At 42.4% G+C, this 27,956-nt stretch overlaps 2 protein-coding genes and 1 long non-coding RNA gene across 11 annotated transcripts in view; 1 reads left to right on the top strand and 2 right to left on the bottom strand.

The window, feature by feature from the left end:
• Nucleotides 1–24,812, bottom strand: part of LOC141278099 (uncharacterized) — a 48,559-nt gene extending 23,747 nt beyond the window's left edge. The window contains exon 1 of the long non-coding RNA XR_012330394.1: nucleotides 24,424–24,812. This is a non-coding gene — a long non-coding RNA (uncharacterized lncRNA). The remainder of the gene's footprint in view (nucleotides 1–24,423) is intronic.
• APBB1IP (amyloid beta precursor protein binding family B member 1 interacting protein) overlaps nucleotides 1–25,349 on the top strand; it is a 103,371-nt gene extending 78,022 nt beyond the window's left edge. The window contains exons 10-15 of one of the 2 annotated variants that reach the window (XM_019933293.3): nucleotides 268–411; nucleotides 4,211–4,321; nucleotides 11,615–11,713; nucleotides 12,298–12,457; nucleotides 22,875–22,978; nucleotides 24,493–25,349. In XM_019933293.3, the coding sequence (XP_019788852.1) occupies nucleotides 268–411; nucleotides 4,211–4,321; nucleotides 11,615–11,713; nucleotides 12,298–12,457; nucleotides 22,875–22,978; nucleotides 24,493–25,002 (1,128 nt within the window). In that variant the 3' untranslated portion in view covers nucleotides 25,003–25,349. The remainder of the gene's footprint in view (nucleotides 1–267; nucleotides 412–4,210; nucleotides 4,322–11,614; nucleotides 11,714–12,297; nucleotides 12,458–22,874; nucleotides 22,979–24,492) is intronic. The other variant, XM_004314263.4, reaches the window with a different exon arrangement.
• A 1,924-nt stretch (nucleotides 25,350–27,273) lies between these two features.
• The window catches only part of LOC101327569 (protein adenylyltransferase SelO-like), a 28,313-nt gene continuing 27,630 nt past the window's right edge, over nucleotides 27,274–27,956 (bottom strand). For all 8 annotated transcript variants that reach the window (XM_033852379.2, XM_073801579.1, XM_073801578.1 and 5 more), the window contains one exon: nucleotides 27,274–27,795. In XM_033852379.2, the coding sequence (XP_033708270.1) occupies nucleotides 27,673–27,795 (123 nt within the window). In that variant the 3' untranslated portion in view covers nucleotides 27,274–27,672. The remainder of the gene's footprint in view (nucleotides 27,796–27,956) is intronic.

Genomic DNA, 27,956 nt, shown 5'->3' with positions numbered 1-27,956 from the left:
AAAGGCACCGAGGTTGAGTCACTTGCTCAGGGTCACAGAGCTAAGTGGTCAAGAAGCCTGGAAGTCTAACTCAGGAGCTGAGACTCAACCACCATGTTCTTCCTGTCTTTTGGCAAATGGTATGCAGTGTCAATATATGCATTCAATCAAAGCTGTAGACAAAACGATTTTTAGCTTGAAGGCTAGTTGGCCACAGTTTGTTTAAATGTGAACAAAATATGTGTTTTATCTTTCATGGGTTTTATATCGTTGGAATCTCAATTTCAGGAGAGTTTTTGTGGAACATCCATCATTGTGCCAGAACTAGAGGGAGCTCTTTATTTGAAAGAAGATGGGAAGAAATCCTGGAAAAGGCGCTATTTTCTTTTACGAGCTTCTGGAATTTATTATGTCCCCAAAGGAAAGACTAAGGTCAGAAAAAAAGATATGCTTTTGCAAAAAGGCATTTCATGAAAGTGAAAGTAAAGAAATCCTCAGGTGGTAATTTAAATACATTCTACTTTGCTGTGAGATTCATGTTACTACAATGTTTATACAGATACATATCCTATTAGGATAGAATTACAGAAATCCTGAATCTTTCCACTGCTCTCTCTTGAAGGTGAAGAGTTTTATCTACTTTAAAGTCAGGTTTCAGAAATTATGACTGAAGCACTTTTTTAGAAATTAATTTGTTTCTTCACATATCGATCTTTGAGGACTTTTTTCCCCCCTTTTTACTCTATTGTTCTGTAGTCATTACAGTAAAACTTCTTTTATCTGGAATCGTAGTGGTATTAGAAGTCTTGATAGAGTTTAATTTAGATTTTAGCTTTTATAACTTGAATATTTAAATTGTTCTCTGAATTATATTATATGCATTTCCCTGCCTAATTTAGCAGAGTATCTTAGATATCATTTCACTTCTACTTGGTAATTTAGGATTATTGCCTCAAATCTACAAGCACATGGTAAATTTGTCTTCTTTGAAATGTAATTTTAACTCTCATTCTAACTCTTAGCTTTTTCTAAGACCTTTCTGAGAGGGTGGCCATTTCCTTCCTTTGCTCACCTTTGCAAAGTTGTAGTCTGTCTCTCTTTCTATATCTGGAGTAAGCCAAAGCGTCTTGCCTTCACTGCCAAATCCAGGGCACCCCCCAACGGCATATTTTCAAATTGCAGGCTGCTTCTAATAAGGCTTGACCCACATCCCTTGCAGGTGAAGTCATAGTGACTATCCAGGGCTATTCCCACTAGTTAGAAGACTGTCATCTCTGTGGAATGCAGGAGAGCATTATGGGAAATTCTTGGTCCAGAGCAGCTACCACTCCTATTTCGTTTCAGTCTTAGAATTCATTCTTTTCCCATCTGTGCTATCTTCATTCCAGTCCCAAGCGTGGGGGGCATAACAGTTGACCCACAAATTATTTGTTTTATTTTAGAGATGTTATGTCTTTGGCATTTACATATAAGTGAGACATACAAGCCTATCAAAAACAACACACTTAGGGACGAAAATTAGAAGCATTCACATTGGAGTTGGACAGGCATCCTTTCTGTCTCTGCTGCCATTAACAGTAATGGAGGAACTAGCCAGGAAGTCAAGAAAAAGAATAACAAGTATAATTACTGGAAAAGAAGAGGCAAAACTCTCTTTATTCACAGTCAACATGATTGTCTACCAGACAATATAAGACACTCAACTGAAAAACTTAAGAGTTTGGTCCCAATGGACCAAATAAACTTACCAAATAAGAAATTGTTTTCCTTTATATAAACAATATGCAAATTAAATATGCTGCAAAAGATTCCATGCATTGCAAGAACAAAAAAATACAAAATACCTGACAATAAACTTAACAAGAAAGGTTCAAGATCTTATGTGGCATAAAATAGAAAATTTAATAAAGGAAATGAGTTCGAGCTGAATAAACAGAAATGTACAATGTTGCTAGATGAAAAGATATTAATTCTCCCCCCCAATTTTTCTATATATTCAATTCCAATGAAAAAATTTCAATAGGATTCTTTTTACTTGAAGTTCAAAAACTGATTCTAAAATTCATCAGAAAGAGATGCGGTTCCAAAACAGACACACACAAAAATTTTAAAGAACATTATGGAAGAACCCCTCCTCCCAAATGTCAAAACATTAGACAAAAACAGTACAGGAAGAGAAAACAGATCAACAGAGAGCCATCTAATATAAGAGAAATTCAAGTGAGCATTTTATAGCAGTGGGGAGAGAATGTGATACTCAACAAATAGCATTGAAATAATTGTATATCCATTAAAAAATATAGCTTCCTACCTCATACCATGTTCCAGATTAAATCTTACGTTGATTAAATGTATTTGGACAAAATTACAAAATATTAGGAGAAAATAGATGGTCAATATTCTCATAATTTGGCAGTGGGGAAGCCTTCTTAAACAAGACTAAAAACTCAAAATTTTAACAAAGAAAATTGGCAGATTTGACTATATATAAAGTTGTGTTTAACTCCTTATGGCCAGAGATACCAAACAAGAAGTTAAAGACTAGCTCTAGAGTCAGAGAGTACATTTGCAGCGTGTATAACCTGGTATGACTATCCATAAAAAGACTTCAACAACTCATTAAGAAAAAGATAAACATACTCATAGAAAACCAGCAGTGCTTACTAAGTGAGAATTCACAGAAACAGAAATATCAGTAGCCAGTGAATAATTAAAAAGTTGCTCTATCTTATTAGTAATCGGGAAAATGTAAATAAGTGAAATTTCTCCTCCCGTGAGATTGATAACACTAACAATATTGATGATATGCAAATTCATCAGGAGTGGGTAAGAAAAATGGGCACTCTTATGTACGGAAGTTTGTAATGTAAGCTAGTACAGCCAACTTGGGGGACAGTTTAGCAAAATTTTTGCAAATATAATAGGGAATGCCCCTTCCAAGGACAGCTCCATGTTTGGCAACCTACCCCACAGAAACATTTGCTCATATGCACAATATATTTTGTAATAGCAAAATATCGAAGTAACCACTAGTCATCTATAGTAGGATGGTGGAAGTAACCTCTAGTCATCTATAGTAGGATGGTGGAATAAATAGCTACACCTATACAGTGTAATGTTATGCAGCTATACAAAGAATGTGATATATCCTTTCATATGTCCTAACATAGAAAGACCCCAAGATATATTGTTAAGAAAAAGAACAAAGTCATGGAAAAATATTGAGAGTAAAATCTCATTTATATTTTAATAATTGTATATATGTATGTGGGTATGTCTACACATACATAGGTATATAAATGTATCCCCAAAAACATTTGGAAGAATGTCTTCTCTGGAGAAGAGAATGAAATTAGAAAAAAAAAGAGTGATGAAGGAAAATTTTTGTTTTACTATATATAAAATAACTTATTTTTAAAATTATGATGAATATGTTTTATTTTTCTAATAAAAAAACTAAAACTTTGAAAATCAGAAGAAAATATCTTACAAGAAAAAAGTATACTACCATATATAAAGGAATAATTGTGCATTGAGATGTAGCAATTCTACCCTTTATTTTTTTATTCATTAACTCAGTAAAGAATTATAGAACGTGAGGGGGAAAAAGTAACAGAACAAATCTGTAATTGAAGTGTAACCAAATATGTAGATTAGAGGTTGATGTCTTCTCAATGCATATTATATATGGAGGAGAGGGTTGTGTTTCCACAGCAACACCACCAGCCCTAAAGAGAAGGCATGAAAGGAATCTTTTCTCCTCAAGAAGAAGTGTATGAAGTGTGTGTGAATTTTCTGAGCATCAAATTTACCTCTCATTGTTCATCCTGAGGGGGACTTTTTTCTAAATGCTCAGTCATGAAATCCATCAATGACTTAGAATGGCAAAAGACAAAATGAAATATTTGACGAGGTGCGCGGTCACCTTGTCTGAACCCCATCAGTAATGATTCCAGTCATCTCTGGGAGTCCACGCGTAGGTGCTAGAACAGCAGTATAATCTTTTGCTCCACTTTTGGTCTGTGGCATGCTGTTTTGCCTGGATGTGCTCTTTCCTTCTTAAAATGTAGGCTTGGCTTTTAGAAAGCTATACGTGGTAGATGCTTATATAAATTACCTGAAATTCTGTATTTTCCTACTAAAATGTAATGCCTTGTTGTGCCATGAAGAACGACCTTAGAAAAATATTACTTGTCAGCTAGGTTGAGGTTATTTTTTCCTTCTCTTTCAGACATCTCGAGATCTGGCATGTTTTATACAGTTTGAAAATGTCAACATTTACTATGGGATTCAGTGTAAAATAAAATACAAAGCACCCACTGACTACTGCTTTGTTTTAAAGGTAGGTTTAAGAAGTCCTTACTTTAGATCTGTAAGCAATTTAAGGTAATGTTTCCTTTTAAGAAGAAAAATGTTAAATGTTATACAGTTAACTACAAGTATAACATAATAAGCTTTTTATTGTAAACCAAAATAGGAAAGGGGGAAACATTTCTACCAACTCAGATCATTTCTCCAAAGCCTGTTATTTGAGTCTCAAACTTTCAAGTCAATCTGTCTGGATTTCTTCATCACTTTATGAAAAAGAGAACTCTATATTTTGAACAAATTTTTAGTTACAATTTTATTGACAAGACAATCAGTCTTTTAGGTCTTTATTTATCAGACTCTTATTCCATTGTAAGACATCTTTAGAAATTAGGAAGTTGACAAGATTTTCTAGAAAAATATAGAAAATACAAAAAATAGGAAAATATATCTTTTTCTAAAAATAGCATTACTGGGTCTTGAAACTTTTTAAGGTGCATATTATCAAAAGGCAATATGTATTATCAGGTGTCTGGTAAGGTTGACATTAGCACCATATTTTGGAAAGTTGGGCAAAAGTAACTTTTTTTTTTTTTTTTTTTGCGGTACGCGGGCCTCTCACCGCTGTGGCCCCTCCCGCCGCGGAGCACAGGCTCCGGACGCGCAGGCCCAGCGGCCACGGCTCGCGGGACCCTCCCGGACCGGGGCACGAACCCGCATCCCCTGCATGGGCAGACGGACCCCCAACCACTGCGCCACCAGGGAAGCCCCAAAAGTAACTTTTATCTGCCAGCTGTAACGACTGACCACTAGAAATGAACTCAGGGAATTTATACAGCTGTTCTGGCCACGCCATTTTCTCCGACCTCAGAGATTCCTTTCCCTTCACAGCCTCACACCAGAGAGCAGGGGTTAGCACATTCCACTTGGCCCCGGTGCAGGGCTGTGTACAGAATTTTTTTTCCCTACAAATATACTTCATTTTTTATTATTTTTTAATTGAAGTATAGTTGCTGTGCAATGGTATATAAGTTACAGGTGTACAGTATAGCGATTCACAATTTTTAAAGGTTATGCTCCATTTATAGTTATTATAAAATATTGACTATATTCCCTGTGTTATACAGTATATCTTTGTAGCTTATTTTATACCTAATGGTTTTTACCTCTTAATCCCCAACCCCAATATTGCCCCTCCCTGAAATCCCCCAGAATTTCTCCTTTCTGAATCGGGGTTCCTCTGTTTCCTTCTGGGTTAGAAGTCTATGGAACAGGTGTTAACGAGACCAGGTTCCTGGTGAGGCACCTTTGTACGTCCGTCACCCATCCACCCCCAGGAAGACCCCATTACCATGTTTCTGGAAACGTCCAAAGCTGGACTCTGTGTGTGCGTATGTGCTCCTGGCAAAGCTGTCACCTCTACCGAGGAAGTGGGCCAGTCTATACCATAGTTTTACATCATTTTCACAAATTAAGGACAGTGCTTACATTTACATTGGTAGCAAACGTATTCTTTATCAAGAACCCTGTCACTGGAGATGATCATGAACCCACTCCATCATTTCAGAGGCGCCCACACTCGTGTGCCACTGTCACATGCCTGTTACTCCAGGAGTTGGGTATCGCCTTGACCCAACCATTCTCAAAACCCTGATGGGGCACAGACAGCCTGGGCATCCCCTTCTACTGCTCCCATTTGTCTTTTAAAAATGCAGCAGTTTGGGGCTTCCCTGGTGGCGCAGTGGTTGAGAGTCCGCCTGCCGATGCAGGGGACATGGGTTCGTGACCCAGTCCGGGAAGATCCCACATGCCGTGGAGCGGCTGGGCCCGTAAGCCATGGCCTCTGAGCCTGTGCGTCCGGAGCCTGTGCTCCGCAACGGGAGAGGCCACAGCAGTGAGAGGCCCGTGTAGAGCAAAAAATAAATAAATAAATAAAATGCAGCAGTTTGAAGGAAATGCCATTTCTTTTCTTTTTTAATTAAACTTTATTTTGAGAATTGTATATCTATATGCAATTGTAAGAAATACTACAGAGAGGTCCCATGTGCCATTTACCCAGTTTCTTCCAATGGTAACATCTGGCAAAACCGTGGTACCATGTCATAACCAGGATATTAACATTGGTCCAGTCAAGATTCAGAGCATTCTCATCACCACAAGGTACCCTCCTTTATAACTACACCCACTTCGCTCCTATTCCCATCCCCATCTTACCCCCTGGCCACCACTAAGCTATTCTTCATTTCTATCCCTTTGTCAGAAAATGACATTTCTTAATGAACAAAAAGCACACGAGAAATGTTTCATGTGTAATGCAATGATTTAAGCACTTTCCATATATTAACTCACTTAATCCCTTTATCAGCCTATGAGGTGAGAGCCACAATTCTCCCTAGTTTGTAGATGTGGAACCTGGGCACAGAGACTCCCGATCAGGAAGTTGCTGAGCCAGGATGAGAAGCCGGGTGGTGGCCCAGAGGCCATTCTCTCGGACACTGTTTGCTAGGACACAGAATCTCTTCTCTGCCTCCCCCCAGCCCAAGCCGCCCTTGAACTTTGTCTTCATTGTGTTTCTGTCTGCCCCCATGGCCCTTGTTTGCAATCCTGAGACCCTGAGAAATTACCAAAATGGAGGCCCTCCTTTGCACATGGGCATGCACTGCACCTCTGCAGCACTGCCCACATCTCTTAGGTAGGGAGAAGGTTTTAGAGAGAGGTTCTGAAATGCTGGTCAATAAACTGGCTGAATCAGAGTCAGGGGAGGCTGGTTAGAAATACAGTTTCCAGGGCCGGGACCCACTGAATCAAACCATTTAAGGATGGGGCCCAGGAATCTTAGTTTTTCCTCAGCACAGTCAAGTTTTGCCCTCAGAGGATCAGAATGTGTTCTAACTCTAAGCGTCAACAGTCAGGGCTTACCAGCTGGTGACGAAATCCACTTCAGAGCGGACATGTAGAATGAACGTTGTCAGAAGGGGGCAAAGGCCCAAAGCCATGGCCAGGGTCCAGAGGCTGGAGGAGGGATTTCCAGCAAGAGAAAGAAGAGCTCTCAGACCCAGAGGTTCCCAGGCTGAGGATTTAGACCCAGTGAGCAGGGTGGGAATGCGGTTTCTGGCGCTGACTCACAAGCTTGGAGCTAGGTCCCAGAATCATGGGCTGAACGGTCTGATCTGGGACACAGGTCACCCTGGGCTGCACTGAGCGTGGCAACGCTGAGACCGAGGGCAGGGCCTCCCAGATGGGAGAGAGGGCTCAGAGGTGAAAAAAAAGCAGGCCCGATGATCCAAGAACAAACATGAATCAGGACAAACAACCCAAGGAGAACACACATTTCCCTTTCCTCAGAATGATCAGTTCTGTTCTCAAGCCAGTTTCCTTACGGGCAATCACCCTGCTTAATTTGCTCTTAGGCATGCTTCTCGGTTCCTTCCCGAAATATTAGGAATTTCTATTCATTTGCTGAGTAAAAGTGTCTGTCATCGTTTGGAGAACCTAATTTGTTTATGAACATTTTGGTCATTTATGTGCCTTTCTGTCCACCGTGGGGAAAAAAATTCTTGACATGCAAATATTTCATGAGGGTGAGCAGATTTAAAGAATTCAAAGAATGTGCACATACATTGCAAAAGGAGTTGGAGATTATGGCAAAGTATGTTAAGAGATCGTGTGATTCCACAGACATGCAAGGGCTGAGAAGTTCAGCCCGGGAGTTTCTTACTCAGGATAAACTCACGGACTATCACAGTCCGTGGTGGGGCGCTGTCGGGAAGATGGGAATTTGAGTCCTGGCCTTGTCACCTGGCGCATTGTCGGGACTCTCTAAGCTTCATTGCCCTCTGCTACAAAGCGGAAATAAGAACACTTCCTGGGGACTTCCCTGGTGGTCCAGTGGTTAAGACTCCTTGCTTCCACTGCATGGAGCACGGGTTTGATCTCCCTGGTCGGGGAACTAAGATCCCACGTGCCGCGTGGCACGGCCAAAAAGATAAATAAACAATTTTTTTTTAAGAAAGAACACTTCCCGTGCAGATGAAACAATATATGCCCATAAGACCATCAGTGCAATGTCGAGAGACACAGCCAGCAAGCAAGAACTGGGAGGCATTCTTAGTGCACTCTAGAACCAATTAAATATTTCTATTGACCAGTGGTTGTCACACTTCAGAGTGCCTGGGACTCACCAGGAGAGCTGTTAAAACACAGGTGGCTGGGCCCCCAGAGTTTCTGATTCTGTGGGTCTGGGATCAGGCCCTGGAATTTGCACTTCCACCAAGTTCCCAGGTGATGTTGATGGCCCAGGGGCCACACTCTGAGAAGGCAGTAGAGACATCACCTGTCCTTTAAGAGGTTGAGCAGTATGGTCAGTAATACAGCAATAACTTTGTATGGTGACAGATGGTTACTAGACGTACCCTGGTGATCATTTCATAATGTAGGCAAGTGTCACATCACTAGGTAGTACACCTGAAACTAACGTAATATTGTACAGCAACTACATTTCAATTTTTAAAAATTAATAAGTAAATTAAGAAGTTTTTTAAGAGGTTTTTTTAAGAGGTTTTTTAAGTTTTTTTTTTTAACAAAAAAAGATACCAGAGGCTGTCCATACTCACAAGAAAGGACTTGGTACCCCAGAATCATTTCTGCCCTTGTGCTTGCTCTTGGATGCACATTCCCCTTTCCTGTGAAGTTGCTCCTTTGTGAATTTGTTCTCACTGCATTCTGAGGTGAGGTATGATGGGGCAGTGGAAGTGACCATCCTCCAGGAGGAATTATGTCTCTGTTGAGCTCCGTTGAGAGGTGGTGAGGGGTCATGGGAAGAGTTCTGGACTTCTGCTCCATCACTCACCTATTCCCTACCCTTACTCTGCTACATTTTCTTCACAGTCTGAAATTACATTACTTAGTGTTTTGTATTTTTATTGGCTTTCTCCCCTAGTAGAATATAAATGCCTAATCAAGTATGAGCTCACCTTAACCTGATTACATCTGCAACAATCCTGTTTTCAAATAAGGTCACATTCACACAGATACCTAAACAGAGGGTTAGGACTTCAACATGTCTTTGGAGGGGACACAATGAAACCCATAACACCCACCTACTTTTCCAAGCTAGAAATAGAGAAAGCATCCTTGAAGTCCCTCCTCTCCCCTCTGTCGTCCAGTCCCTCAAGTTCTGGTTTCTATGAGAGACGGCTCGCATGCAGCCCTCTCTGTCTGCCTTCCTCCTCACTCCACGGCCCCAGCCACCACTGCTGCCTGGATGCCCTGCTGTTCCAAAGGTCTGATGGCCCCACTGCCTAGAGGACAACGTCCAGATGCGATTTTGACACAAGGCCCTTGACTCCGCTTCCTCTCCAGCTTCTTTTCTGCCTCTCCTTTCCATGGCTCCCAGGTCCTGGCCACACAGAATTTCTATAACATTCTGTCACTTTGTCCAAAGAGCCTTTCTCTGGTTTCCAACTTTTACTACGAACTTTACCATGTCACAGAGTGATCATACATTTGTTTACATATGTCTCCCCCAGGGACATCCCAGCCGCCACTTCCTAAGTACAGTGTGAGCCTTTCTTTCTCATCTCTGTCTGCCTAGGGATTGGTATATTTCTGAGCACTCCAGAGGTATCTGTTGAGTACACAGGCCCTTGGTTCTTGTTATGCGTCTGCCACTCCCTTTGACCTTGGATAAATGGCTTAACTTCTCTGGTCTCCCACTGGTAAGTTTAGAGGATCTGTAAGATCCCTTTGAACAACCATCTGCAGTTGCCCTGACCTTTGTGTGCTGCCTGGCACATCCTGCAGGAGCTTCTCTTTCTGTGGTCAGGAGCAACCAATGGTGGAAGAGCCTAACCAGTGGCACGGAGCCAGCATTTTCCTTAAACGTCTTTGCAAATATTTTTTCAGCGAAAAGCTCAAGGGAGTAAACCCCTTGGCAAGGTCCTAAGACATGACAGAAGAATGAGCACAGGAACTTCCTGTATGATGTCCTGGGAGCCTAGAAGGTTCCTGACTTCACGAGGGAGCCAGAAAGGAGCCCACTAGGCAGCTCATCTTAGAATCATAAAACCTGAGGATCACGAGAGACCTTCAGGGTCACCTGATGCTTAATTCTTCTGTATACAGTCTTAGTACACATATGACATAAGGAAGTTGGTGAGACGCACCCCACTAATGTTGGAGAAAATGAACCAAAGTCTACACTTTGATCTCCTGATCATAGGAGGAGCCATAGTTAGAACTCAAGGTCAAGATTTCTTGCCTCTCTTTTGTGCTCAACAACCATTATGCTTAAGGGAATGACTACATTTTAGTCTATTTAGATGAAGTATATACTTAAGAAATTGTTGATTGTGCTGTTTAAGTGGATACCTCTACCTAGACAGTTGCTTTCATTGCCAGCACAATACAGTTTAAGTCTGCTCCTGGGAACCTGGCTTTCCCATGACATGACATGCACCAAAAAACAAACCGAAGAAATTTTAATATATCAAGCCAAAGGCAACAAGATCAACTTTTAAAATTCATCCAGAAACAAAACAAAACAAAACAACAGCTGCTTTCTAAGAACTATAGGCATCAAATTGCTGGAGAGACCCATGTTTTGCCCCTCTTACAAGACAGTCAGAACAGGAATGCCATTGGAAGTTAGGGAGCTGTTTCTGGTGCTGAAAGACAAGGATGTTCCGTATGACCAAGGACCCGTGACTCTCCTTCCCCTTCGTGCCTGCCCATCACTGTTCTCTTTGATCAGGAGCTCCTGGAAGGCCTGGATGACCCCCTAGTGCAGCACCTAGCTCGTTGCCACTTAAGATTAGACAGAAATATTCCTTCTCTGCGCCATCCATCTGGAGGCCAAAATGGCCCATTTGGGTAAGAGATGACAGAAGACGGGGTGAAACCCTGAATCCCTGGTAGCAGAAGTAACCCTAGGACTGATGGGGAGTCACAAAAGCATTAATCCCTTGACATAAGAATTACATCAGGTAAGTTCCTTTATCTGATAAATGGAGAAATGATTTGGACTTCTTGTAGGGCTAGAAACGTGATAAATGTGAAGGCTTTCAAGCATTCAAAAAGCAGGAATGAAAATGATTATTGATAATATAGTAAAAAATGCTTGTGATAAATCATGTCGCTGCTTTCTGAAATTCTTTCCAAATTTAGCTTCTGTAAAAAAATATACTCCTGTTCCTAATTCTAAAATTGCTACCGGTAATTTTGGCCACCTTCTCAGGAAATCTCATACACTGTGAGAATTTTTAAATGTTTTTGAAAGGTGCTAATAAGTGAAGAGCTTATAAACGGTCTTTGAAATGGCTTTTTCTAGCATCCCCAAATTCAGAAGGAGTCCCAGTATATCAAGTATCTCTGCTGTGATGACGCAAGAATGCTAAATCAGTGGGTTACGGGAATCAGGATCGCCAAGGTGAGAGAGCGTTCGGACTCACCCTATCTTTGCTAACCAGCCTCCTGACCTGGGTCCAGGCTTTGTGCTACTGAGAAACAGCTGATCCATTCTTACTGAGTCAGTGCCATTAAGGGGTCAATGCCATAGATATTACCTTATTTGCCCATTGGTTTTTTTAAGTAAATGAGAGTGGTTGATACATGGACCTCTCCCATGACCTGGGAGTCAGGGATTTACTTTCACGTGAGACATCTCAGCTATTGATGTATGGAGAGCTTTGCAAGTGTGGTGTGTAATTAAGAAACACGAGATACAATCTGCAGTAGAATTACATAAAGATATATGTCATCACAGTGCGTGGCTAAAGCTCTCCTCTAATGGGGAGGTGAAGGTATTACCTGACTCTGCTAATCTGGAAAATTATTTAACATATGAAAACATGATTTGTGGATTTTTTTCATTGAAGTACTAAAAAAAATCAACTAAAAAAAATCTCAGGAAAGGAATAAAAAGAGTAGTGATGAAGTCCTTTTTTCCCTGAATTTGCAGTTGAGTGCAGAATTCGGGATTACTCTCTTGCTTCTTTTGTGTTCTCTCCCTAGTATGGAAAGACGCTCTATGATAGCTATCAGCGTGCCATGGCCAGGGCAGGGCTTGCCTCTCGGTGGACCAACCTGGGCACTGTCAACGCAGCCCCACCAGCCCCGTCTTCTACAGGTACCTTGCAGAGAAGAGAGTCTGACACCTGTTCAAAGCTCAGAGGTCGTGTTCAAACTTATCTAATGTATTTCATAGAAACAGAACTTTGTAGACACTGCACAGAATACATTCCCTCCTGATGGTCAAATTTAAGATCCCCCCCCCCCACACACACTTGTATCTATTTCTTTATAAGTGACCTTTAGCAAAGCTCTGACCCTTTTTTCATGATATGCCTGTGGACAAGATGGTGATCACCAGCTTAGGATGAGCTTGTAGGGAGCTGTGTCTCATCACAGTATAGATGTGATGTTTGTCCGAGGCTACATTAGTGCCCAGCAGGCTGCTTGCACCAACAGTGAGATCATTCCTTGGTGTTTTGCCTCAATAACATCATGGCTAGAGCCCCGTACCCAATTCTGGACATTACATTTTTTTTGTTGTTTTTTTTGCGGTACGCGGGCCTCTCACTGTTGTGGCCTCTCCCATTGCGGAGCACAGGCTCCAGACGTGCAGGTTCAGCGGCCGTGGCTCACGGGCACAGCCGCTTCGCCACATGTGGGATCTTCCCGGACCGGGGCACGAACCCGTGTCCCCTGCATTGGCAAGCGGACTCTCAACCACTGTGCCACCAGGGAAGCCCTGGACATCACATTTTAATGGTAATATAACAGCTACTGGTTTATATTTTTAAGAAGGAGGGCAAGACATTGAGGGATGGAGTGGGTACTATGCATTGCTTTATATACACATTATTTCTTGTTCTTACAACCACCCTGCAAGGTATACATTATTATCCTCACTCCACAGTTGAGAGAACTGAAGCTTGGACAAGTTGGTATGTAGTACTTCTCAGTGGTTGAGCTGTGATTCAAACACATTGTCTTTATGATACATAATGGTTGGAAGAACTTGAACCATTGTGGCCAGTGATTTCATCAATTGTACCTCTTAATGAAACCCCAATAAAAACTCTAGACACCAAGGCTTGGGGGAGCTTCCTGGTTGGTGAACATTCAAGGAACCAGGTGGGTTACATGCCTTGACTCCACAGAGAAGGGGGTCCACGTCCAGGACCCACCCAGACCTCGCCCTGTGGGCGTCCGTTATAATAAAACTGTAATGGGTGAGTATAGAGCTTTCCTGAGTTCTACAAGTCATTGTGTTGAATTATTGAACCTGAGGGGTCGTGGAAACCTCTCAGTTTATAAAGGGCTGGTCAGAAGTGGTGGTCGGCTGGCATTGAAGTGGAGGCAGCCTTGTGAAGGTTGTACCTTACACCTGCAGAGTCTGGTGCCAACTCCAGGAGGTGTCAACTGAATTACAGTCTACCCACTTGGGTGGAAACAGAACCCACATCTTGCCAGGACCTTAGCTCTACCAGTTATGTGTGTGTGTCAGAGGTCATTGGGGATTTGGGGGTGCTGTGAGATGCTATTTTGATAGGGCACCACTGAGCCCACGTCCAGACACAGGCATCCCTCCCATGAAGTTCCCAAGAGAAAGATATAGACACAGGAACCATGGCAAATTAGAATTCCATGTTTGATCAGCTGAGCTAGTGTTCATAACTTCCAATTCAAGGCTACCTGTTAGAACAAGCTAGAGCATGTGGTTTAAACTCAAAGCTTGAAGTGGGCATCTCTCTTGCCTAAGTTTCAGCCCTAGCCAGAGGCAACTATAACACCAGGGATTTAAAGAAAAAGAGGAAGAAAAGAAGGGAGCGAGAGAAGAGGGAGGGGAAAAGGAAGGAAGGAAGGAAGCAGAATGACTGGGCTGGCTCTCAACCCACAGGACTCTGCCCACCGTTAACCTAGTATATAGGAAATCTGGAGGTTGAGAAAAGGAGAGAGGGAGTGAGGCTTCTCCAGCGTGGGGAGAGGGATTGGGACATCCTTTCTTCCTAGAGGGCTCGGCATACGGTAGACACTGAGTCCATCACAGATCTGTCGACATCAACCACAACCGGGCGCTTAATACTGCCTGTGGCTCTTACTGTGTTTCTCTAGACCAATGGTTCTCGACCGAGGGAGATTTGGACCCCCAGGGAAGACTTGGCAATGTCTGAAAACATGTTTGGTTGTCATGCTTTGGGGGGTGCTTGTGTCATCTAATGGGTAGAGGCTAGGGACGCTGCCTGTCCTGCAATGCACAGGACAGCCCTGAACAACAAAGAATTTGCCAGTCCCAGATGTCAGTAATGTTGAGAAGACCTATCCCAGTCAGTGTAATCTCCTAGCTTCTATAATTGTTTCAGACATTCTTCACTCTCCTCAGATTTCCAATCTCCAGCCCCTTTACTCTCAGCAAAAAAAAAAAAGAACCATCAACTTTCCACCACCAAACCCAGTGACTTACCTGCATCTACACCCATCCTAGCCCATGTCTATTGTGTTACCTCCTAACAAGGGCCGATTCTTCCATGCATGCTCTCGTCCCCTATTCTTGCCCCAACTGGAGTCCTGCAGCGCAACTCTGATGCTGCCCCTGGAGTTAGCTCAGACCCCACAAGGGCACAGTACTAATAAGGCTGCCCTTCCTTCAGATGCCAGCCACACTTCAGGGGTCCCCAGGCCACCCAAACTTTTGACCTACCGGCCACAAATCTGGGGGTTTCCCAGAACCCCCTTAGGTTCAACAGTTCAACTCACAAAACTTGGGAGAGTGCTATCCTTATTGTTACAATGTTATTATAAAGTATACACTGGGACTTCCCTGGTGGCGCAGTGGTTAAGAATCCGCCTGCCAATGCAGGGCACACGGGTTCGGTGGGGAACCTCTGGTACGGGAGGATCCCGCATGCCGTGGAGCAGCTAAGGCCGTGTGCCACAACTACTGAGCCCGCCTACTGCAATTACTGAAACCCGCTCACCTAGAAGCCCATGCTCCACAACAAGAGAAGCCACCACAGTGAGAAGCCCATGCATCACAATGAAGAGTAGCCCCCGCTCACTGCAGCTAGACCACACGCAGCAATGAAGACCCAACGCAACCAAACAATAAAAAAAGAAAGAAACATTTTTAAAAATTAAAAAAGTAAGTAAAGGATACACATCAGGACCAGCCAAACGAAAGACGAATAAGGTGAGGTCTAGGAGGGTCCCAGATGAAGAGCTGTGTCCTCTGGAATCAGGGTGCATCACCCTTCCAGCACATGGATGTATTCACCACCAGGAAAGCACCACTGTCCAGATTTTTTATTGGGATTTCACTTCATCGACATGATTGATCAAATCATTGACCACGTGACTGAACTCAATTTCTAGCCCCCGTTCTCTACTCTGCCGATGTCAGGCTGGCCCAAAGCCTCAACCCTCTAATCAGTCGGTTGGTCTTCTGGTGACCAGCACCCATCCTGATCCACCTTGTTTGCATAAACTCAGATGTGTTCCTAGGGGCTGAGTAACAGAGACACTCTGATAGCTTGGAAAATACCAAGTTCTGTGCCAGGAACCCAGGACAAAGACCAGAGAGATGCATGGTTATGCCATTCTCTTCTACTTTCTCTTCTGCTCTACTGTTTTCTTCTCATCAATATTGCACCCTTCTTCAAAGAAACAAAATCAAATTTAAAACCCTCCTACAACTCCAAATCCCCCTCCAGCTAGTGCCCCATCTGACAAGCAACTATTCTAAAAGGTGGACCATATTTGCTGTCTCCATTTTTCTACTTCCTTTTCACTCTTCAACCCATTTCAGTCAGGCTTCTTTCTGCCTCTACTACCTGGTGGAAAATGCTCTTGCTAATCTCACCAGCGGCCTCTGTGTTGCTAAATCAAACTACTGTAAACCCTTCTTTTTAGTCCACCTTTCAGCAACCCCAACACAACTGACCACTCCTCCTTGAACCAGTCTCCTGTCTAGGCTTTCCAGATATCACACACTCCAAGTCCCCCACCCCACCCCCCAACTTCTCTGACCACTCTTTTTTAACCTCCTATAGTAACTCTTCTTCTACCCCACCTTAAACTACCCAAGACCCATCAATCCTAACCCTATCCTCATTTTACACTATCTCCCTAAGTGATCTAATCCACCCCCAGCACTGTGTATGAGCTGACCACCTATAGCTATGTAAATCCAATCCAGGCTTCTCTGTTGACCTTCAAACCTATGTATCCAACTGTCTGCTCATTGGCTTCACGTGGATCCTTCCCAGACACCTCAAACTCAACATTTGCAAAACTGAGCTCATCCTCTTACCCTCCAGACTTGCCCCCCCATTGTTGTTCTCTGTTTCCATAAATAACATCATCATCTGCCCAATTGCTCCTGCAGAAAACATGCAAGAAAACTCACCTCTAAATCCAGTCACTTCTAAATCCTGCTGACTCTACCTTCTGAATATTGGGCAAATCTGTCCATGCCTGTTTGTCTCCATTGCCATCAAATCCTAGCCACCATGTTCATTTGGCCCCGTGGGGTGGTGCTTCAGCCCTTCAGATGCTTTCCACTGCTCTCAGATTAAGTCCCCAGTCCTTAGCAAGGCCACCAAAACCTGCATGAAATGAGCCTCGCCCATCTCACCTGCCTCTTTCCCCACCCCTGTCTTCCTGTTCCTGCCACAGAGCCCATCTGCTTTTCCCACTTTTTCAAAGCCCCAAGCACCATCCTTTTTCAAGGACTTCTCAGATGCTCTTCCTCTGTTTATGATGCTCTTTGTTTGTTTGTTTTTTTTTTTTTTCTTTTCGGTACGCGGGCCTCTCACTGTTGTGGCCTCTCACTGTTATGGCCTCTTCCGTTGCGGAGCACAGGCTCCGGACGCGCAGGCTCAGCGGCCATGGCTCACGGGCCCAGCCGCTCCGCAGCATGTGGGATCTTCCCGGACCGGGGCACGAACCCGTTTCTCTTGCATCGGCAGGCGGACTCTCAACCACTGCGCCACCAGGGAAGCCCTATGATGCTCTTTGATTTCATGTGGCTAATTCCTGCCCAGCCTCAGCTCTCAAATGAATTGTCCTTGGTAGGCCAGTCATAATTAATAATCTGTGTGATTATTAGTTTAGTATCTGTTCCCTCCTCCAGGCACTGAAGGAAATCATAAGGTCAGGGACTGTTTCTGTCTGGTACATCATAGTTTTCCCAGCACGGACCGCAGTGCTGGGCAGATAACAGGCGCTCGGCTAGAATTCGAAGATGGTTGGGACGACAAATGGAAAAATGAATTAATACCTGGTAGGGTTTCTCTGAGGGTGAAGTAATGTGAACAGCCTTAATACTAAATGCAAAATGCATGTTCATTCCGTTTCTCCTAAATGAATTGCTTAAATCCAATTTTTGAAGAACACCATTGCAGCAGTCAGATGAGATGTCCATTGATCAAAAAGGAGGATCTTTCCCACGATGGAATATCTGTTAGTAGATAGTAAATTAACCCATCTTGGTTCTGCTGTAGAGTCTTATTTATCAAAATTAAGCCCTGCAGCCCTACAGAGGACAAATGTGCTGAGATCTTAAAATAAACCATACTGAGAGCATCCCTGCTTATTAGTAAATGCTTCCATTTGAGCATCTAAGGGGAAAAACGTCCTCAATTTAAACTTTCAGTTTATGCCTTAGAATGTATTGCCATGAGCACCTGCTGGGTGGGATTTTAAGCTCTAAAGTATATTAGTGACCAGCTCGGAAGGAACTGAAGATGATGAGCTTAGAAGGAAGGGAAGCCACTTTCAAATAGAACGTGAAGTTCATTCTTCTCAGTTACACACATACGTACACGATGACCGTGATCACATCTTAGCAACAAAGACCCGCTTGAAATGACGCCATCTTTTAAAATTCAGTTCTTCTCGTATATTATTATCCAAGCCTCTCTCTTCGCCTAAACTCATCACACAAAATCACTAGGGCTCCTTGGAAGGTGTTTAAAGGACCCATGTCCATCCAGGAGCCCGGGACAAATCAAACCATATGTTCCTTGCAACAGCCCTCTTCCCTCCGCCGCCACAATTAAGGTAAATGTCAAGAATAGTGTTGAAAAAACAAATGTTCCTTGGGATCAGAGGAGTTACTGGCTAATGGGCTCACTTGAACCTCGGGCTCTTTGGGGCACTAGTCAGGGAGCCTCCTTCATCACCCCAACAACTGTTTTCTGAGTCATTGGCTTGCAGAGTGGGGGTCACCCACAGAGGACAGATTTCCTGGACCTTGGACCCACGAGAGACAGATCAGAACAAGAACTGCAGCCGGGGAGACCTTGCACGGGCACTAACTCTCCCTGGGCAGGACCTGCTATAAAACCATCTGATAGAGCCTGGAGACAGTCAACCCCAGGCCCCGTCAGTCTGATGCCTCCTCCGCTTCAACTTTTCACCTGGAATCCCTTTCCTCTCCTGCCCTCTCCCTCTTCACGTGGTTGGCCCAGAGTCCTGGAGAGGCAGGGCCAAGTGGTGCAGGGTCACTGGCTGGGAGTCAAACCGCAGACGATTTGTGTGCCTCTGCTGTGATTACCCAATTGAAAATCCCAAGGCATCGTTCTACATCCAGAGTGTTTAGCAACAAGTAATGTATTCTCGATAAATGGCAGGGTTTTTTCTTTTATATTAGGAAACAGCCGTGGAGGCTTTTTTTTAGTACTTATTAAATGATTTTATGACTTTAGCCACTATTTTTCATCAGGACTCTTTCGTGGCAATTGGCAGAAATCCAACTCAATCTAGTTTAAGCAACAAAAACCAAGGGGGAGAGATTTATTATGGCACAAAACTAGGAAATCCAGAGGTAGGCTGCTTTCAGGCACAGCGGGATCCAGGGGGTTAAGCGAAGTCATCAAGATACTGTTTCTTTCTTGGGCAGTGTCCCCATGAGGTGGCAAGGACTGCCACTGGCTCTCTAGGCTAACATTTTTCACACAGCTGGAAATCTTAGTACAAAGAGAAAGCCCCGCTTCTGAAAACACCCTGGAAGGGCTCCATTGCATGCTTATACCTAAATCACGTAGCCGCACTGAAGAGGATGCCAGTACAAGTGGTAGGATCGGCCCTTTACAAACCACATGGGTGAAGAAGGGGATGAGGGATCTGTCCCCTCCTGGGAATGCACTTGAGTTCTGTAAAACATGTTTAATAAACGTCCCACCCCTAATTCCTTTGAGGTCTGCCAGAGAGACGTGGCAGCAGGAGGAGTGGTGTTGCTACTTGACAGCTGGGACGTTACTACTGTGACCCCAGGACAACCTAGATCTGAAATCGGTGGCACCTACAGGATATACGAGTTATGTGGGTACCCATGGGTTGTCTCAGGATGGGGCAGAGAACCCACAGAAAAGATTAGACTTCTTGGTAAAGGGAGGACAGCAGCTTGGAGCATCTGAGAGATTGCTATAGACGTGACTTCTTTTGTTCCCACAGACTGGCAAAGACCTAGACATCCTGGTTACATAGCAATGTGCACTATGTTGTTGAGAAATCAGACTGTGTGTGTTTGGGCAAAAGAAGCAAAATATATATATATATTGATAATTTGTGCCCTTTAAAGGAATTTCCCCTAACTGTCTTCAGTATTCAGCTTTGGTTTCTGTTTATACAAAGGTGTTTCCATTACCTGTAAAGAAAGATTTTGAATATGCATACAAAGAGGGAAGAGGGGAAAGAGAAGAGACCAAAGGAAATGAGGAGATTAAGCACTTTGGAATCTAAGGGGTTTAAATCTCTCAGGGGTGGCATGGGATGGGACACAAAGCCTTATGAAAAACTCTTAAATTTAAACATCCTAAGACCTTAAGAAGTTTAAACCTGTTACTTTCCGCCCTCCAGAGCAAAGATGTGGCTAATCAGAGAGAGACATTAAATAGTCATAGAGATAATCTTGTGTTTACGTGGCACAGGGTGTTAAGTTCTGACAGCACCGAGCAGATGTGCTGAGGAGGGCAGCTCTGAACAAGGACATGGCTGCTCTTGCTGAATGAGGAGCGTGCATTTTACAGCAACAAACCTTACAGCAGAACAAGTTGGTATAGCCTGTTCCAGCCTTTTGATTGTATAAATGGACATGAACATATTTTTATTCTGAAATAATTTCAAACTGACAGAAAAGTTGCAAGAATAATGCAAAGAATTTCCATAGACTCTTGACCCAGAGCACCGATACTGAGTATTTGTCACATTTGCTGTATCATCCCCCTCTCCCTATCCCACCCCCCATATGTTGTCCCTAGACCTTTTTTTTTTGGAGCCTCTTGAGAGTAGATTGACTATATTGTGTCCCTTTGTCCCTTAAATCTTCCCTTTGTATTTCCTAAAACCACAAAAAAAGGCTATTCCCTTACTAACCACAGTACAGTTATCAAATTCAGGAAATTTAACATTTCATGTTGATAGAGTATATTTATGTAAACCGCAGCCCATATCCCAGTTTTGCCAGTCGTCGCAATGATGCCTTTACAGCAATGCTCTTTCCTGGCACTGGTGCCGTCCAGATTTGGAGTTTGCATTTAGGCATCATCCCCTTTCCTCTGGAACATTTCCTCAGCCTTTCTTTGTCTATCAAGACATTAACATTTTTTAAAGAATACAGGCCATTTATTTTATAGAATGTCCCTCAGTTTGGATGTGTCTGATATTTCCTCGTAATTCATCTCAGGTAATGTGTTTGGGGCAGGACTAAGCTGCCGTGTCCTTCTCGGCGTATCCTAGTCGGAGGCGTATGGTGTCTGTTGCCCCTCATTGGAAACATTCATTCTGACCACTTGGCGAACGTGCTGTCAGATTTCTCTCCTGTGCAGTTATTTCATATTGTACTTAATAATTCGTACAGAGATACTTTGAGATAGTGAAAGTATCTGATTCCTCATCAGACCTTCCCTTCTTCCCTGTCTCCTGAAGTACTTAATGACCTTCTCTGAGTTGTTGCATAGAGTTTTGGGTTTTTCAAAATATTTGGAAAATATTTAGAGAAGCAAGCACACAGTCATTTCATAAATATTTGGCAGAACAGCTGGTACTGAGTAGAGCTAAGGCAACCTCGGAATCCCTCAGGGAGGAGACCTCAGGTCGGGGTCTGGGAGGCAGTTCAATCATGGGAGGAGCAGGCTCAGGGTGTGGAGAGCTGGCTGTCCTCCCCCCGGGATGCCCTCTCCGGAGCCAGAGACATCAACACACAGCTGCTTCTCTGACTCTCAAAACTGTGAAACCTCAGCTAGGCACACTTTTGTGCAAAAGGACAAATAAAAAGGCAGGAGGGCTTCCCTGGTGGCACAGTGGTTGAGAGTCCGCCTGCCGATGCAGGGGACACGGGTTTGTGCCCTGGTCCGGGAGGATCCCACATGCCGCGGAGCGGCTGGGCCCGTGAGCCATGGCTGCTGAGCCTGCGTGTCCGGAGCCTGTGCTCCGCAACGGGAGAGGCCACAACAGTGAGAGGCCTGCGTACCGCAAAAAAAAAAAAAAAAAAAAAAAAGCAGGAAAAGAAGCACATATCAGGACTGCCTGGGGAAAAAAAAATCTAATTTCAGGATATAGTGGGGGTTTGTATATTTTGCCCAATCCCCTCTGTCCACCTTTTTTTAAAAAAAATAAATTTATTTATTTTTGGCTGCATTGGGTCTTCGTTGCTGCGCGTGGGCTTTCTCCAGTTGCGGCGAGTGGGGGCTACTCTTCGTTGCAGTGCGCAGGCTTCTCATTGCGGTGGCTTCTCTTGTTGCGGAGCACGGGCTCTAGGCGCACGGCCTTCAGTAGTTGTGGCTCTCGGGCTCTAGAGCGCAGGCTCAGTAGTTGTGGCACATGGGCTTAGTTGCTCCGCGGCATGTAGGATCTTCCCGGACCAGGGCTCAAACTCTTGTCCCCTGCATTGGCAGGTGGATTCCTGACCACTGCGCCACTGGGGAAGTCCTGGCTACTGTTCTTGTGCTCAAAGTATTTTTTGTTGAGGATAACGTTCAAAAGTTGTTCCTGTACATAGCATGGTATGAACCCAGATACATCCATTTCAGAAAAATCTTCAACAATTCTTTTAAGAAGGAGGTTTTCAAGGTTCATTTTCCAGTCACGAAAAAGTTTTTAAAAGCAGAACATACTGTTCTCTAGAACCCCAGTTAATCCAGATTTTGTTGCTTGTATAAAGTATTCATTTTCCTGAATGTTTTGCTGAATTTCATGAAGTATTGTCGTAGAACCTCAGGTTTTTTCAAAAGCCCTGTGTACCTGTGAATCCTTTTGCTTTGGAGACATAAAACTGCTTTGTCTTTTCAGGTTAACTCTGAAGGATGTTGAAAATACTTTGCCCACTCTTTTTTTATTGAAGTATAGTTGATTTACAATATTGTATTAGTTTCAGGTGTACAGCAAAGGGATTCAGGGTGAGTTTTTTTTTGGATTATTTTCCAGTATACGTTATTACAAGACATTGAGTATAGTTCCCTGTGTTACACAGTAACTCCTTGTTGCTCACCTGTTTTATATACAGTAGTTTGTACCTGTTAATCCCATACTCCTAATTTTCCCTCCCACCTTTGCCCACTCTTCTTGTCTCTCTTCCTCCCCTTTAGGAGTTAAAACAGGCACCACCCAGGCCAATGGTCAGATCCCCCAGGCAGCACATTCTATGAGTACTGTTCTCGGAGAAGCCCAGAGACATGTTGAAACAACTAAGGTAAGACCCACTTCTATCAGACTGTCACCTGTAAGCCCATATTCTAAACCATTAGCAGTATTCTAATTGTTCTTTTAAAAAGAGAGAATAGAGTTCCAACAATTCAAAAGTCACTGTAATTTCATTTAGATAATTGCTTCTTTTATATATATATATATATATATATTTATCTTAAAGTTACATAGGCTAGGATGGAAAATTAAAACCAACTATCACAGCTTCGGGAAAATGTAAGAATTTTCTTTAATGCTGAGGATTGGTAACTATTTTTAGTTTAGCTACATTTATTTTGACTGAAGCAATTTTGTTTGTTTGTTTGTTTAGTCAAGTGGTTTTAGCACTCTCTGAAAGTGGCATCTGCATTTTAAGCCCTTGGGATTTTTACTTATTTTTTCTGAATAAATTAGAGCAACATGTTAGTCAGAAGCCCTTTGTTAAATGCTAGCTGGACCCCAAACCAGATTAGAAGAGTACTGACAGGGTCCCACTATAAAATATTCATTATTGTATTTTTCTGTTAACGTTCTACATATGTCCTCAGGGTGACAGAGAAGAAAACGCATTTTAAAATAATTTCCAAATTGGTGTAACATTCTCCGTAACTTTTTTTTTTTTAGTAGAGGAGATTAATGAAGATTCATTTAAATCTATCTAAAAATTATAGCCAAAAGTTATAATTTAGTTATTAGTCCAATTGGTAACGACTTAGTTGACTATACAAGTTCCACTGAATATTTCTCATGTATGATTCAAACCAGTCTTAAATGTGTTTCAGTAGTTTTCCACCTCATTCTCCCCTTTCATTTTGTCCATCAGCCAGTGGTGGGAACAGTTAAATCCTGTATTTATCGAGCTTCTTATAATTTTTGAAAACCACAATAGACCATTAAAAGGTGTGTTTCTCTAATATTCTTGTTAGCTTCTCAAATCTGACAATCTCATCTTGCAGTGTACTTTCAGCGATTATTATTTTCATGGTTTTTGTAATGCCAACTGAAGAAAAACATTTTTAAATGCTGAAAGCAATAAAAGGATCCCATAATAGAAATCACTTAACTATGCGTGAACACTAATTCCCAAACTGCCTGTTCAGAATTTAAAAAAAAATACATCACCGGTTAATTTCTTATCATGCTAAGCAGTTGAACTAAATAAAATAAACTCAATCATAAGGGCACTTTGTTAGAGGAAAAAAAAATTTCTAATCTCCAGTGGCAAGAGGTTATTAAGCAAAGAAAGAAATAAAATGAAAGCCTGATAAAATGTAAATTGCAATGATAATTATCACTAAAACAGAGGGATTCAGTTCAGCTGCCTGAAACTCCTGGGGGAAGTTGCATTATATAAATATGAGGTGAGCTAGCTCAGGAACAACCTGGAGTCTCAGGACTGAGGGACTGAGCCTCCCCCTCGGGGGCAGACGCTTCCTAAATCCGGAGACTCACCTGTCCGGGAACTGTCATGTCCACGTGGCCATGTGGTCAAGAATAAATGCTGTTGTCGCTTTGTTGAAGGACAAGAAGTCCGGCCTCGGCAGCCACGACGCCGGAGCGCCCAGGGCCCAGACCCTTCCCATGTCCAGCCTGCCTCCGCCCCCTCCCGTGCGACGGTCCTCGGAAGTCGGCTGCAGCAGCCCAGGGACGCCACCCAAGGTCAAGGGCACGGCCGCCGGCTTCCCAGCGCCGCCCCACGACCTCCTGCCGCCGCCTCCGCCGCCGCCACCCCTGGAGGACGACGAGCTCCCTCCGCCGCCCCCCGACTTTAGCGACGCGCCCCCGGACTTCGTGCCTCCTCCACCGCCGCCGTCGTTTGCGGGCGACGCGGGGTCCTCGCTGCCGCCGCCCCCGCCCCCGCCCGCCCTCGTCCCCGAAGCCGCGAAGCCAACCCCCGTGGTGGCCAAAAGGCCGCCAGCTCCCCCCAAGAGGCAGGCAAACCCGGGACCACCGGGCGGAGGAGGCGGGGAGCAGGATTTCATGTCGGATCTCATGAAAGCTTTGCAAAAGAAGAGAAGCAACATGTCCTAAGGGAAGCCTAGAAGTATCTTTGGGTGATGGGTGTAATCATTGCTAACCTCAATTGCATTTTTGCTACTTTGTTTCCGTGACATCTTGTTCATTTTAGATACAATATTGAAGTATTCAGACTAGAAATGCAAATAGGAAACGTCTCCCTGTTTCTCAAGTACATTCATAATCCTTAACCTAACACAGAATTTAGAATATCTGCCTGAATGTACATATCTTTCCTGTGTATTTCCACTTCAATGGATTTTATCTTCCCTTCCAAGTTAAGTAAAATGATGTTTTATGTTCATTTATTTTATTATGTTATGAAGCATCAAATTAATAAAAGTTTAAATTTTTTTCCTTAAGATGGTATTTCTAGAAATATCAGTATAAATCTAGTGCAATATCAATTCTATTTTATAATATACTTGACCTTTTAAAAATCCTAGGCCTTCTAAAGTCTTGTTGATCTTCGACATATTTTCCATCTCCATCTCAGTGACCTCCAGAACTTTCAGGAAAATCGAAAGAAGAAAAAGAAAAAACCAGGAGAGGTAGAGTGAATTTAGTTTTTTTGAGACTCATTGCTTGATTCATTGGAGTCTTGGACATACCCTAGTTTGGTTTTGGTTTTCTAATGGTTGACTAACATAGTAATTGGGGGAAAAAAATAGTTTTTTAGATAGTTTTTGGATTCTGTTATTATAATGCTATAAGTTGCTATAAATAAAAATTTAGAGACAGGAAAAGGCAATCAAATTATATTCTTCAACCAGGAATGTTTTCCCTCAGATAAATTTAATGCTTAATTTTAACAACCAGTTTATCTTAAGTTCCTATTACCCTTATCTTCTCTTTCTAATTGGCTTCTGAGAGTCCTTTTAGATTTTCTTAGTTTTATTTCCATGGTTCTGTTTTTTTTTTTTTAATGTAAAACACCTCAAAATCTTCTTAAAGTGGGTAGAAAATAATAGCTAACGTGTTGGACTTCCCGGGCGGTCCAGTGATTAAGACTCCGCGCTTCCAGTGCAAGGGGCACGGGTTGGGGAACTAAGATCCCACATGCTGGGCGGCACGGCCAAAAATAATAATAATAACTAATGTGTTATTTTCTACTTAAGGAAGATAATTAATCTTATGTTTTAATATTTGGAAAAAAGTGAGCTCTAAATTGACATTTAAAACAACAATGAAAAAGCAAATTCACATTTTAAAACCAAAATATTTAGTAATTAAAACTGGTAAGGTACACTAAATTTTTCCTAAGCACTGGGGCCCATCACTATGGAAAAGGAGGGCTCAGAGAGTAGGACCTAGGGGACTGGGGAAGGGAAAGAGAGAGATGTGGTTGTTATGGGCTTCACAGATGACCCCCAAAACCATCAATTCAAACATATTCCTAACTTAACAGAGAAGAAATGAGGCCTGAAGATGTGCTTAACCTACATCTCACAGAGCTGGGTCACCGCCTGAGTCTCCTAACTTCTATCCATACTGTACATTTACTTTATGGGGAAAAATGATAAAAATTCAAACATTAAAACGTTTGTGAGTTTTAGCATTAGATAATATATATTTTAGAAAAACTATGGAAAAGAATTAACTGATTTTGTGGTCAAAATATTGATATAATTTTGGTAGACCGAAAGGTTGAATGCACTGTCTCTCTCCATCCCTGCGCCTTTATTACAGGATATAAAAGAAAACATTATGAAATAGATGGTCCAGATGGTCCTTGCTTTACAGAGTTCAACATGCACGAGTTTCAGTTACCACAATTTAGTTAAATAACACTAGTCCCCAACATGGTTCACATTTGCTGCCATGCTATTTTAACTAGTAATTAGTTTTAACTAGTAGTTAGTAATTATGCAAAGTACAAACATTGCTATTAGCTCTTCAACCCACAAATCACTACATAAATAACAGATACATATCATGAACAGTGACCAGTCACATCCCTTCTTTCAACACCATTAGGGATTGATCAATTGATCACTGCATATTTGTTATTCAGTTTATGCACAGACAGAAAAGTGTCTTAAGGTGATATGGTATTGTATGTATGTGTCTTAAGTTATTAACGTTTAGAGATACAGAAATATTCATAGATTAAATGAAACTATGTCTGGGAATGTCTTTAAAATACTTGGGGATATATAAATTATACTTCAATTAAAACAATAACTAGGAACAAGGGGGAGGTGTGTAGGGGTGTACATGAAGCAAGATTATCATGCATTGATACTTAGTAAGCTGGTTGAATGGTAAATCAGGTTCATTAAACTATTCTTTTATTTTGGTAAATGAAAATTACTATAACAGACAAAAAAGCTTGAGGAGTACAATTAAATTATATTCTTATTTGATGTGCCCCAAATTGCTGGGTACATGGTATTAGATGAAAACTTACAAATTCATTAAAAGATTGTTATAAGATTTTTTAGTTATTGAGAATAACTCAGGTAGTTATTATTCATTAAATTGATTGATTAAAACAAAAATGACCACAAACGTGTTCCAGAGAATAGGTCCACTTTATTTGGTTAAAAAATGTTTTTATATATAACCATTATTATGAAATGCAGGATTGTCAAGAAAATGTAGGTGGTCATTAAGAATTTGTCAAATTAATTATTCTATGCTGGGTTCGGTGATAGAAGTATCCCTTAATTGATTTTCCCCAAATTAAGATGAGCAGCTAACCCTGAGATCTTTGGCCCAGGAAGGAGTAGGTGAGGAATAGCCTGCTGTCTCAGCTGCAGAATGCTTCTGGAAAGGACGGCGAAGAACTTGCTGGAGGAGATGGACCTGGTAAACAATTTAAAGTAGATAAATATAGATTCTCTTAATCAGGACCCTTATTAATTTTCTACATTTCTGAAACGACAAGGTAAATTTTAAATGTGCATGAAAATGTTTAAACATTTTATGTTTCATTAAAACTTCAACTATAGCTGTTACTTAAAATT

This window comes from Tursiops truncatus, chromosome 2 (assembly GCF_011762595.2).
Source record: "Tursiops truncatus isolate mTurTru1 chromosome 2, mTurTru1.mat.Y, whole genome shotgun sequence".
NCBI classification, from domain to species: Eukaryota; Metazoa; Chordata; class Mammalia; order Artiodactyla; family Delphinidae; genus Tursiops; species Tursiops truncatus.
The sequence above is the reverse complement of the archived record's forward strand: the minus strand, read 5'-3'. Positions and strand labels throughout refer to the sequence as shown.